This window comes from Mustela lutreola, chromosome 14, assembly GCF_030435805.1.
Source record: "Mustela lutreola isolate mMusLut2 chromosome 14, mMusLut2.pri, whole genome shotgun sequence".
Lineage (NCBI taxonomy): Eukaryota > Metazoa > Chordata > Mammalia > Carnivora > Mustelidae > Mustela > Mustela lutreola.
Window position 1 is genome coordinate 50,635,721 of NC_081303.1, and position 13,649 is coordinate 50,649,369.

Sequence of the window (13,649 nt, forward strand, 5' to 3'; positions counted from 1 at the left end):
ACTTAAAGGATTCCAAATTACAGGGGAAACATTAGGAGCCCAGGAGAATTTAAGGAAAACATACACCCAGGTAGTCTGGCTTTTGGAATCCTCAGGACCAAGTCGTACAAGTACACTGTGGTGGAACAGAATGGTTTTTGGAAATTAGACGTTGAAATGTTCTCAAGGAGCCAAAGCGTTTGTTGGAAGCTGAGACGCCAAGCTGGCTGAAAAGTCAGTAGGTTATCCCACGGGGAGGCCACGGTAAGGTCTCCGCCTTTTTCAGAAGTAGATGGTCCAGGTACCTGGAAGAGGGAGACGGCCACCCCCGCCCTGCTCCCCGGAAGCTTACACAACGTGGGGGCCCTGGAATGAAGAGCCCACACTCAGCCGCCTACTGACAAGTTCTGTTTTGGGCAAAACTGCTGCTGAGGCTGGTCACGCTGCAGGGGGAACAGAAAGGCAGCGGGCAGCGTAGGTTATGGGAGGCAGAGGTAGACGCAGTTCCTCCGAGGAAGCCAACCCCAAGGTTCACAGAGGGCTTAAGCGTCTGTCACTTGGGAGGTAGCCTCTTAGACCTGGCAACCCTTAAGAATGATTCCATGATGGGGAGGGGTCAAAAGGACACAACAACCAGCTCACAGCGGGGCTCAGTGATCCAATCAGGGACAGTCAGGCATAAAAATGTTCTTACATAATAGTATGAGATTATAATCCACTGAAGAAATCCATTGAAAAAACTGAATAAAGGGCTAAGGAAAAAAGGAAAAGGAAAACCCTTCCTTACCACAGGAATACCAACTAAGAAATCCGGAGGGATGAAGGACAGGGAAACCCCACTGAGTCGGGTGGGAGCTGTCAATAATGGGTGCTGAGGTCTAGCGGAAGGCCGTGTTTTCAGGAATGGGATTCTCAGGGAAATCTTAGAACACCTTCCACTAAAGACTAATTGATTGCAAAGGCAAAAAATGGTGACTTTAAGGTGGAGAGACCTAGAAGACAGCCATGGGACCAGGGATCAAGCTTAACATCCCCAGGGACGTGCATGGTTGGCTTCGGGTACCCCTGATGTGAGGCACATTCCATCACTTCCGTGCTTAGTCTCGATAAAAGCTCAGGACCGAGTCTAGTGAGGAAAGACCAAACAGATCCAGGTTGAGGGTCATCCTACAGAATATAAAGCCTACCCTTTAAACCTGTCCAAGATCTAAATGCCAAGGAAAGACCAAGGACCTGTTCCACATTCAGGCAATCTGAGGACACATGGCAGCCAACGCAACACATGTCGCTGGACAGGATCCTGGATCAGAAAGAAAAAGAGCCATTCTTGGGGACAGTTGGCAAAACGTGAGCAAGGTCCGTGCACCGGATGGTGGCACAGCATCACTGCTCGGGCCCTGGCTTGGGGAGGTGCATGCTGGTATGGAGACACAGGTCCTCACTGCGAAGAATGGCACCCTGGGGTGTCACAGAGGAGAGAAGACCACCTACCGACAGTGCGCTTTCGAAGGCTAGAGAGAAACAGCAGATACAATAGAGGAAGACAGACAGATTGGGAGGGCACCAGCAAACATCAGCAAACGCAAAAGCAATAAAACGTTAACTACTGGGGAATCTGCGTGAGGTGCGTACAGAAGTTCTCTGTACAGTTTGGCAACATTTATGTAAATCTGAAATGGTTTCAAAGTAATTTTTTTTAAATGAGCCAGAAGGATACCTAGCAAAGCGTATCCAGTTCACAGGAAAGGAGATGGAGAGAGTTGTACTTGACAAAAAACCCCTCAGGGGAAAAAAAACATCAAATACGATCATACCAGAACTGAAATAGGAACCGTTTCCTCCCTGCCCCTACCTTCGCCCTGCACATCACCTCCTCTCTCCCCCATCTTCCTGTGATGGTGACCTGTGGGCTGTTCAGAGTCTGGGGAGTTCGAGGTACTAATCTAGGTAAGCAGTTCAGGTTCAGATTTAGAACCCAAATCCTCAAGGCTAAGCAGTACAGACAAACGTGCCCCGGGACCAGTGCTGCTGAAAGTTACCTGCAACCATCCAGTGCACTGAACAAGAAGCCACCAGAAGCTGCATGACCCAGCACTGCTTGCAGAAGTCCCTTCTGGTTATGCAGCAGGAGGGAACACATCTCCACCTCTTCTTATCACATAACTACTTGAATGCCTCAGTTACAAAGCACGTTTCCAAGGTGGGGCAGCAGAACTCCACTTCTCTCCGGGGAGGAAGAGGCTGCAGAGCAGGCTAGTCACTCAGAAGAAACTGAAACAGACTCCCCCAGTGAGAGCCTGAAGAGTAAGAACAGCTTCCCTCCTACTGGCTCTGTCCCCCTATATTTCCCCTTGTACCTGCCAATCTCCAGAATATTAAAAGTTAAGGCTCAGGGCACCTGGGTGACTCAACAGGTTAAGTGTCTGCGTCTTGATTTTGACTCAGGTCATGATCTCAGTGGTGTGGGATCGAGCCCTCCACAGGGCTTCACGCTTGGAGGGGAGTAAGCTTGAGATTCTCCCTCTCCCTCTCCCCCTCTGCCTGGCACATTCTCGCTCTCTAAAATAAATAAATCTTTTAAAAAGGTGGGGGGTGAATCTGTGTGGCTCAATAAGTTGAACCTTCAACTTGGTTTCTGCTCAGGTCATGATCTCAGGGTCCTGGGATGGAGCCCCGTTCAGACTCTGTATTTAACAGGGAGTCTGCTTAGGATTCTCTCTCTCTCTCAAATAAATAAATCTTTAAAAAGTTAAGGCTATAGTATGTTGTACACAATATTCTTAAAAAATACACTCCATATGGGCTCAAACACTGTCCCTCTAATTTAAATAAAGAATGAGCTTTTATTCAAATTAGTCTTGAATCTAGCTGCATTTATGACAGGGCCTTCGTCTTTGCTCTGGAAAGTTTGGCTCGATTAAAAAAAAAAAATCCTGGGAAATGTAATCTCCGCCCCCATTACATCGAGTGGAAAGGGTAAGAAACAGCAAGCTATAAAACATGTCCAGCATAAATAGGCACTAAAGGTCTTAATCTGATGAAGCTAAAGTTGGACTTTGGAATTTTTTTTTTTTTAACATCTGAATAAAGACAAGGGATAAAAGCATTTTTTAAAAAAAGTGTGAGATGTGTGGTTTTTTTTTTTAAATCAAAGGCTTTCATGAGTACATAACCTAGCATCATTCTTTGCGATAGTTTTGAGGCATTATTCGTTAGACAAGTGAAAAGCAAAACAATCCTCCAGTCCTGATTCCCATCTTCCTGCCCAGAGAACACCACCCCAGGGAACGGAAGCACCTTACAAAGCCCAACTCCAAAGAGAGCTGTGGTCAAAAGGTTCCCACCGCTGCATGACTCAAGGCTGAGGAGTGTGTCCCAACCATTCCCACTGCCTGCCACACTGAAGATGGCAGAAAAAGGCACTGCACATGATGGGCACTTCCACCGGGTGGCCCACAGGTGACATGAGGAATCCCCATGTCTGACCAACTTCCGTTCGGAGCATTTGGTTTGGACTCTGGAGGAGTGTCCTGTCTAAGGGGGCTTTCTCAGAGAGGCTGGCTGACAGATCCAAGCAAGGGGCACGGAGCCCCACCAGGGCTACCTCTGTTCTCTATTAAGGTGTCAGATTCTAGGATCCTCGTTTGGCAAAGAACTGAATCCATTTTCTTTTCTTTTTTTTTTTTCTTTCAAGATTTTATTTATTTATTTGACAGAGAGAGAGAGATCACAAGTAGGTAGAGAGGCAGAGAGACTGATGTGGGGCTTGATCCCAGGACCTTGAGATCATCACCTGAGCTGAAGGCAGAGGCTTAACCCACTGAGCCACCCCGGTGCCCCGAACTGAATCCATCTTCAAGCACAGGGTGGCCTTGACTTAGCCTGGCAGCCCTCTGGGGCACTCCAGGCAGACCTTTGAGAGTCAAGAAGGAAAACCACATCTCCCACATGGACTCGCCCTCTATCCCTTGCTATGAGTATCGCCACTGGGCTCCCTGGACCGTGCAGGAAGCAGAACCCTTCGTTCCCTAGAGGTGAACTACTTTCCTCCCAGAAGCAAGGAGCAAACTCACCTGAGGTCTGAACACCGTTAGGGAGAAAACCACACGTACCCGTACACCTCATACTCTTCTCGCTGGCCTCCCTCTGAGCAAGCTCGGAGAAAAGACAGCAAGATGAAAGCCTCTCTAACAGTCATCTTTGTGAATGCATTCTGGTCTTGAGCCACACAAACAAGACAATCACCATTACTCCATCAAAGACAGAGTGGGGTTGATTTTCCTGAACTCCTGTTAGAAAGTTAGTACAGCACCTCAACCCCTCTGACAGTGTCATTTGACTTTACCAATTTCCATATGTCTTATCCCATCCCTCAAAGACAGCCCTTGGTTAAGTAGGTAACCAATTTGTAGAAAATCCTCTAGAGGGAACATGACAAAACAAGAATCTCTCTTTCCATAACATCATCTTGGAATAACGTCAGCTGGTGGGTCAGCGCTTCCCCATTGCGCGTCCTGTGCCCACACTGCATTGGGCATTAATAAGGACGTTGAGTGAAGAAATATTCAGGATTTACTTCCCTTGTCACGGTGATGCTCCGGCAGACTGGGATCACATGCAACTCATTCCCTGGGGCATGAAAATCATTTGGGTATCAGCATAGAACGCAGCCGATCTATTCAGTCATCTCTCAAATGCGCCATTGTTCTGTTTTAGGGGTCCAGCTAGTAAAATGTGGGCAGAAACACAAACACCCCTATCTTTAATGGGGAGGAAATGTCCTTCTGAGGTGGGAAAAAGCAACATTCCAATATCTACCAGTCATGGAAATGATGTGACAGGCGTTTATTTGCTCCCTATGTATAAAACAATACTGCAGGCATTACAGGGGACACAAAGAGGAATAAAACACAGTCTTTACCCTTAGGAGTCCACAAGCTAGTTAGCGGGATAAACAAATATATCCACAGCAACCATGCAAACAACAAAACAACATACATACAAAAGCATGTTCTGTATGTCCAGAACCTATAGGAATTGAGCAAAAGGTACAAGGTGAAATGCACATTTCCCTTCGACAACGTATTTCTTGAGGTTTTATTTTCAAAAGACTGTTTTTGAGAAGTACATATACTGCAGGAAGTAAGACGGAGAACAGAAGAATAGAGAAATAAAAGGAGGTGCTGGCAAGGTGGACAGAGCAAAACCAAATTTAAAAACCAGAATGGATTTTTGTTTAAATCCATGTTTTCCTCAAAAACCACTTCCAAGGCTGAAGAACTAAACATACAAAAATCAGTGACAACATTTCAGACTAAACTACACACACAGCAAATCTTAGAGGTAATTATGTCTTTTCTTTTAAAGGTAGGCAGGATTATCTACACCTTTTCACAGTGGGCTGCCCTGTGCCATGGGAAACAGATCATCCAGGAGGACAAGATTAGGAAGGGAAAGGCTGTGAAGGGAAAGATGCAAAGAGCCATCGCTTTGGGGAGACAAGGAGGGTCTTCCTCCCAGGGAACAGGAGGTAGCAAAATCAGCAAAGAGGGGCTGGGTGCCCTAAATGTCAGGGACTAGAAAGGGGAATAAGAAGCTGGAGTAGGCAGGGTCATGTTATACTCAGTCCAATCAGAGAGTCTCCCACTGAAGTCAATTACAGCTCCATAGTTGGGCTATGACTCATTTGTAACAAAATCTCTCCATTGCCAGGGTGCATTTTATATTCTCATGGCCAGGTCAGAAAAGAACAAGGAGGGAATCACAGAAGCAGAACTGGACTGGGGAGTTTAGAGACGCGGGGCTGAATCTGCCTCCAGCTCAAAACTGCTCAGTCCCACATTCCATCCTTCTGTCCTTCTGCTCCTCTTTTTCTTCCCCCAACCCACCATGCTCCAACCTCCTATTCCAGTGCTCACCAACTACATACACACACACATACTCAAACAGCCACTTGCATTTAGCACTAAGTATATGCCTGCGCTAAGTGCTTTAAAGTAGATCATCTCTAAATGTCACAACAACTTTGGGATATAGACATTAGCACTCCCTTTTTATGTATGTATGTATTTAGATACAATTCACCCTCTTAAAGTGTATAATTCAGTCTTTTTTAGCATATTCACAAAGCTGTGCACCCATCACCACAACCTAGTTCTGGAACATTTTCATTCTCCAAAATGAAATCCCACACCATTAACAGTCACTCCGCATTTTCCTCTCTCCTCATTCGCTGGCAATCACTAACAGACCTTCTATCTTTATGATTTGCCTATTCTGGGCATTTCACACAGATGGAATCATCCGATACACAGCATTTCATACCACTACCATTTCACATAGGAGGAAGCCAAGACTCAACGAGGTTGAGCAACTTGCCCAAGGCACACAGTGAATAAGAGGCTGAACTACAAGAGGAAACCCAGTCTGATTCCAATGCTTGTGTGTGCTTTTCAACCACTATCAAATCGCTTCCATACAGGAAGAAAATTGAGAGAGAAAGCGAAAGTTTCCAACCTGCTTGGGGTCATGAAAGTCAGACTTAAGAACCACAATTACAGCACCATCCCCACTGAGGTTACATCGAAGAGTCAAATCTGATCAGGGCGAACTACTTTCAAGAAAGCACACCTTATCCCAGTCTCCAGCTGTTTCACCCCACAACCTGACGTCCCACCACGCAGCCCCAGGAAGAAGGCAGCTCCATGAAACCAGGCTTTAAACAATCACCTCTCTCCCCAATTTTCTGTCTCTCCCCCGTGTCTCTGCCACTTAATTACCCATACTGATTTCCGTCTAAAGAGTCCAAGAAAAATGTCTATTTCAAATAAGCATACTACTGCTCTTCCTCTTCTTTTAAAGTCTGGCAACCAGTTAAACTAAGCAGTTTGCTAACCAAAGGCAAAAAGCTATAAAAACCTAAGAATTGTAAGTCCCATGAAATGCCTATAATCTAGCCATACCTTAGCTCTCTGCCATTTTTCTGCCTTAGGTATTGCCTAAGTATATGACTGACATCAGACTGTCCCTTTCTAGAGGACCAACTTAGGTCTTTCTCGTCCTTTTCATCCTTCCAACAGAAACAAATAACAGGTGCACTGCAATGATGATAATTCTAATTCTTTTTTTCTTTTTTTTTTTTAAGATTTTATTTATTTATTTGAGAGAGAGATAGTGAGAGAGCACGAGAAGGAAGAGGGTCAGAGGGAGCAGCAGAGTCCCCGCTGAGCAGGGAGCCTGATGCGGGACTCAATCCTGAGACTGGGATCATGACCTGGGCTGGAGGCAGTCGCTTAAGCAACTGAGCCACCCAGGTGCCCTCTTTTTTCTTTCTTAAGAGAAAAGTATAGATGGGAAAGACTGATTCCCACCAGCCTAAAGCCACAGTCAATGTCTTTATTTGACTCTTTTTGTCCTCTATACCAGATACTTAAATGTTTACTGAATAACTATGGAATAGTATGACCCACCTATAATACCTACACAGCACAGTAACAGGCACTATGCTAAACATGCACAGTACCATATATTAACTCCCAACAACCCTAAGGGCAAGCATTACTGTTAGAATCCCTGGGGCTAGAAGAGGAAACGGGCACAGCTGTGCCCAAGGTCATCCAGTCACGAAGGAGTGGAAACAGGACTGAAGGAATGCAGCACAGAGGACAGCATTCCAACTCGACACATTTGAGTCATTCCAACGTCTTCCTATGTTTATGATCTGCTACAACAGCTAAGAAATCTGTTGGATCACAAAATAAGAAAAATACTTTACAAAGTGCTACTTTGTAACACTCCATTCTGACTTTTTTCAAAGAACTTCTCAAAACCTTTATCTCATTACTTCTGAAGCCTCTGACAGAGGAAAATAACAGATAAAGGGGCTCTCATCCCCCTGGAGTTTGGTGAAAAGAAGCCAACGATCTGGGCGGCAGAGGAGGAATGGAATTTTTACTTGTAATTCAGTCTGCTTTGCACAGGGCAGGCAAAGGTACTTTTTAGCTCCTAAAACATCATGCACATTATATACTCTCTAAACTGCCTCCGAAGAATACAAAACTGTCAAAATTAAGGCGCCTTTAGCTGAGCCTTTAGCTCAGGTCATGATCCCAGGGCTCCTGGGATCGAGCCCTGCATCAGGCTTCCTGTTCAGCAGGAAGCATGTTTCTCCCTCTCCCACTCCTCTTGCTTGTGTTCCGTCTCTCACTATCTCTTTCTCTGTCAAATAAATAAATATCTTAAAAAAGAAAGAAAGAAAGAACGAAATGGGCAAAGGAAAAAAAAAAGACAAAACAGAACTGGTGGTTGCCAGAGAAGAGGTGGGTAGGGGTTGGGTAAAATAGATAAAGGGAATTAAAGAAAGTTTTTTTGAGTGTTCCTGCTCTTAATATTCCAAGTTCCTATTCAGAAACCAACATTCGCAAAAGAAAGTTGAGACAGCCTCTGAATGAACTTGACCTTGCAGAGATAGCCTGTAAAAGGAGAAAACAAGAGCTAGCTGTCTTCTAAGGAGAGTTTCTACTTTCCAACACAGTGACCTGAACAGCTGAAAAAATGGCATTCCCCAAATATACATAATAAGTGCCACCTCACTAATTTTCCCTGATATCAGCTCATTTTCACTTCCAAAGACAAAACTGTCCATACTGAAAGGAATGGAAGCATTTTATGGAACAAAATCAAATTGTTCTCAGTCCAGTCATCAGCACGCTACCCTGGTTTTTATTTCAGATGGACGGACTCCAGAGGGTGAAGAGAATTAGTTAAATACAATACGCAAAGATTAGTTCATGATGCAGTCAACTAGAAAAGTCAATGAGACAAAATACAAAGGGTACATTTGTCTTTCTTAACTTGTCTTTTAAAGAATAAAAATAAGAGCACGTCAAAGTGCCTTGAAAACCTCCATCTCTCTGATTTTTTTTTTCAGTAGTGATTCTAAAATAAATAGTTGTTTTAAAGTAACAGCAATAGAGGACTCTTCTAGGTAAGCTGTAAGAAAAACTTGTGAGCAGGGAAGCTGCTGGAAAGCACTGCTGGGGGGAGAGGTGAAAGTACAAATTCTGAGGATCATCTCCGACAACATCAGCCCGTCTTGCCAGTTCTCTGATAGCCTCTATAGGTCTGTTTTCAGAACAGCAAATCTCTGGGCATACAACGCCAAAACCACCCCTCCAGAAACGCTATCGTGCCATTCCTCCCATGCTTATTACATCCAGGCCAACTAAATGGAACAGTATTGTTTAAGATCATATCAGAATCTTGCTATCTTACTTTGATCACCATTTCTGGAGTCTCAGACAACTTTAAGATATCAAACAGGCAACTTTGGAATTGCAGGACCCAACACAAACTCTGAAGACTTCAACAATTCACTCTGTCCTGAGCCTCTTGTTCAAGTGTGTTATCGGCATCTAAATGTGTGCTTCGGGGCACCTGGGTGGCTCAATCGTTGGGTGTCTGCCTTCCGCTCAGGTCATGATCCCAGGGTCCTGGGATCGAGCCCCGCATCCGGCTCCCTGCCTGGCGGGAAGCCTGCTTCTCCTTCTCCCACTGCCCCTGCTTGTGTTCCTGCTCTTGCTGTCTCTCTCTCTCTGTCAAATAAATAAAATTTTTAATATTAAAATAAATGTGTGCTTCCCAAAGTGTGTTTGTAGACCATTTGCAACAGAACCCCCAGTGGCATTCCATGTTTAGATCCTCAGGATCCACCCAGAAGACCTAGGCTATCTGTGGGGTAGAGCATGAGACATTTTTAATACTAATTTGGTTTCAGTGCACATTTAAGTTTGAGAGTCACTAAGTTAAATCCCCCGACTTATTTGCTATGTTGGCCCCAGGGTACTTGCCCACATGGGATGCCAGTCCCTTCTGCCTTCCAATCTATTTCCTAATTAGACGCAATACTTAACAAACCCTCCGGTTCCCCCACCAACAGCAGTTGAAGAGGAAGCGAGAAATCAGCAAAGATCAAAGCCCCTGCAGCATTTTCAGTGCTTCGGGGACTCCAGCACACCCCGGGGAGAATCAGGCAAGAACGCTCAGCACCGCCACCACCAACAAACCCGACCCCTTCCCTCTCGAACTTCTTCACCAGAAGCACGAGCAACCGCTGGCACCCCTCAGACAGCTACTTGCTTCAGCGATCCAGCCCCGTTTAGAGTACAGTCCTACTTCTTCACAGACTTGCCACGCGATTGGTGCAAAAGCACTGCACATAATCACACACGCGCGCACAACACACACAATCCACGCCAGCTCCCTGGCCTCCTCCGGCTCCCGGGGCTCCCCGCCTGCTGCTCTTCCTCTGCCTGCCCACTCCTCCATCCCTAGGCGGGTCTCCGACCCCGGCGGCCCACCCCCCACTCGGAACGACCCTCCCCGTTCCCCCGGGGACCCCGGCCCCTGCGCACCGCCCCGCTGGCCCGGCGCCCCGCAGCCCGCTCCCGGAGCTCCGGGCGGCCCCCGCGCGCCCCTCGCCCACCCCCGCCCCGAGCGATGCCCGCCCACGGCCTCGCCGAACCAGACGGCCCAGGCCCGGGGGCCCCGCCACGCCGCCCCGCTCCCACTTTCCGCCCCTTCCCGGCCTGTTCTGCAGGGACAGGGGTGCGGTCCGCCCTCCAGCCGGCCCCTCCAGCCCCGTCTCCGCCGCCGCTGCCCTCCTTACCCGCCTGCAGCCCGGGCTCGGCGACGTCGCCGGCAGGGCCGCGCTCGGCCCCGCCGCCGCCGCCGCCCGTGGGGGAGGAGGGACAACTGTGGCTGTGGGAGCACTTGATGTCGCGGAAGAACTTCTGGGTTTCGCGCAGGTTCTGCCGCAGACGTCCCAGGTAGCGGCGGTAGCGGCCGAAGCCCCGGCACAGCTCGCGGATCATTCCGCCGCCGCCCGGGCCGGGACCCGAGACGGGCTCGCTCCCCCACGGCACCCCGTCGCCCTCCATCTCACCAGCCTCCTCTGTCCGGCCGGCTCGGTCCCCGGCCTGCTGGCCCCCGCTTCCCTGCTCCCCGCCCCCCTCCCCACCCCAGCGCTTCGGGGGAGGAGGAATCCGCCTCCCGACGCCCCCGCCTGCAGTCGGCCGGGCTTCCAACCTCCGTCACCGCCGCTGAAAACAAACCAACCCGCAGTGCGCCGCCAGCGGAACCTTTGTCTCCACTCTCCGGGAGAGTGAGGGAAGGATCACTGGGACGCGCTGGTCCCTTTGCGAGGTCTCCTGGGACTTGTAGTCTGGGCGGGCCGAGCTCGGAGACCTGGAGATGGTGAATGGGACTGATTCCCCGTGGACCCTCACCGGTTCTTGTTATCACACGCGCTCCTCATTTCAAAATGTGTTCCCGCGCCCTGTATGGAGACGAGAGAGAGGAGGCTGCAGAATTCGGCGTCAGTAGAAGTGGGGTGTCTTACTGAAATCAGAGTAAAAGATTTCAGTAGCAAAGAGAAGGAAGGAAACAAGACGGAGGCCAGTAATACCTCCACGGCTGCCCTAAATGGTTCTCACTTTCCAGATACAGTAGATACTGGGGAATTTGCTGAAAATACCCTAGAAATAGGGAAACGTTCCTGTTTGTATTGCGTCCCCTTCTTCTGACTTAACTTCTCCAGGTGTGGAAAAAGGGGGATGTGAAAGGGTTCTTAAAGAGCTTTAAGCTGAAGTTCTTTGGTTTCTGGAAGTCAAGAGACTGGGCTGGGTAAGGGGAAGTTGAGGTTTGCAGCTTTTCAAACCAGTTCTGATTATCTTAACTTGGCTTCTGCTAATATAGGCTTTTATTGACACAAACTGCCACGGAGCCCTGGGCACAGTTAGGAAAAACACAAAACCGAACAACCACCTCTTTCTCGCCTGCTGCTTTCTCCTCTCTTCTTCAGGCACAGTGCCCTCCTTTCTTGCTTGCTGTAGGAAAACCCCATCTTTCATCCAGGCCACACCTGTGCTCCAACAGGGTGGATGGCATAGGTTGAATATAAGAAGAGACTTGAGTTTGACCCTGAATTCCTCTGATGTCTGGTCTTGGACCTACGAAGCAAGGGGTTAGACTAGTTGATCTTCAAGCCCTTTTGACTCTAAATTTTTATAAGTCTTGTTTCAAAATGTTTGCTTCTGGTCTCCCAGCCTCTCATTCCTTGAGTGCAAGTGCTTTTGGCAAAGCAATGTCATGATAATTGGGCTAATTCGATGTAAAACGTGAAGGCATTGCATTTCCAGGGGCTTTTAGGTTCTTATAAAAAGGGGTCACCGTTTCACATGAGTCTCTGCTTGGTAAGTGGGTTTGAAAGACCGCAGGTCAGGAAGGAGCCTCAAATTCTTTCTCATGTCCTCCCTCCCTTTTAAACTTGCTCATACATCCTCCACTGGCCACTCCTCATTTCTCAAGAACTCCTCGCAACTCCTAAAAGGCTCCGTAAAATATGAATGAAAATGCAAAATGGAAAGTTTAGTACAAGATAGTTGATACTGTTTAAAAGAAGTAGCTGCAGGGCTGCCTGGCTGGTGTACTTGGTTGAGCACCCAACTCTGGCTCAGGTCATGATCTCAGGATCCTGGGATCGAGCCCCACATCGGGCTCCGCACTCCACAGAGTCTGCTTGAGATTCTCTCTCTCCTTGTTCCTCTGACCCTCCTGCGTGGAAGTCATCAGGGAGAGCATTATGTCAAGTAAAGGCCATGGAGCTCATTCTTTTATTTATTTATATGTATATTTTTTTTACGTAGGGCCTGAACTCGGAACCCTGAGATGGAGACCTGAGTTGAGACAAAGAGTCAGTTAACTGACTGAGCCACCCACATGCCCCTGCTCGTTCTTTAAAAAACTATTCACTAGTACTTTATTTTTAAAATAAGTAATATAAGACTGTAGTATAAAGTGCACAAGCTAAAAGGTTATACAGGGAAAACTAAGTCTTTCTTCTACTTCCTGTCTCCCAGTCACCTAGTTCTCCCAGGAGGTAACCCCGTTGCAGATATAGGAATGTACCTTTAAACTCAATTGAGAGCATACTATTCTGCCCTTACAGACTCTTTCACACTAGAATATAAAGATCTGCCTCCTTCTTTTTAGCTGTATAATATGCTACCATGTGGATTGGTATGGTTTATTTAACAAGTCCTCTGCTGACTGGCGTGCAGTCCTCTGCTGTCTGGGTGGCTCAGTTGGTTAAGCAACTGCTTTCAGCTCAGGTCATGATCCCAGAGTCCTGGCATGGAGCCCTGCATCAGGCTCCCTGCTCCACAGGAAGCCTGCTTCTCCCTCTCCCACTCCCCCTGCTTGTGTATCCTCTCTCTTTGTCAAATAAATAAATAACTTAAAAAAAAAAAAAAGCCTCCATCTTTCTCCAGGACTCTGGAATCTATCCCCACATTGGGCTCCCAGGAGGGAGGCTGCTTCCCCCTGTTCCTGTGCTCCTTTCCCTGCTTGTGCTCTCATTCTCTGTCAAATAAATAAATAACATGTAAAAAAAAAAAAAAAAAAAAGTCCCCTACTGATGGGTCTGTTGGTTTTTCGAAGTCTTTTGCTACTACAAACAATGCTACCATAAGGAAACTTACACATACATAATTTAGAAATTTGAATATGTGTAGGTCTCATCTCTATTTCTGCTTTGCTGAGGAAAGCCATCCTTTGTTTCCTGCTACTTAAAATATTAAATACGCAAAAGTCAGTGAACTCTTCCTAAATCC

General features: G+C 47.3%; 1 protein-coding gene across 2 annotated transcripts in view; it reads right to left on the reverse strand.

The window, feature by feature from the left end:
• DSTYK (dual serine/threonine and tyrosine protein kinase) overlaps positions 1–11,106 on the reverse strand; it is a 49,576-nt gene extending 38,470 nt beyond the window's left edge. For both annotated transcript variants that reach the window (XR_009347269.1, XM_059145049.1), the window contains exon 1: positions 10,646–11,106. Coding sequence is in view for 1 of the 2 variants with exons in the window: in XM_059145049.1 (XP_059001032.1) it covers positions 10,646–10,916 (271 nt within the window). In the remaining variant the exon portion in view is untranslated. The remainder of the gene's footprint in view (positions 1–10,645) is intronic.
• Between the last annotated feature and the right edge of the window lie 2,543 nt (positions 11,107–13,649).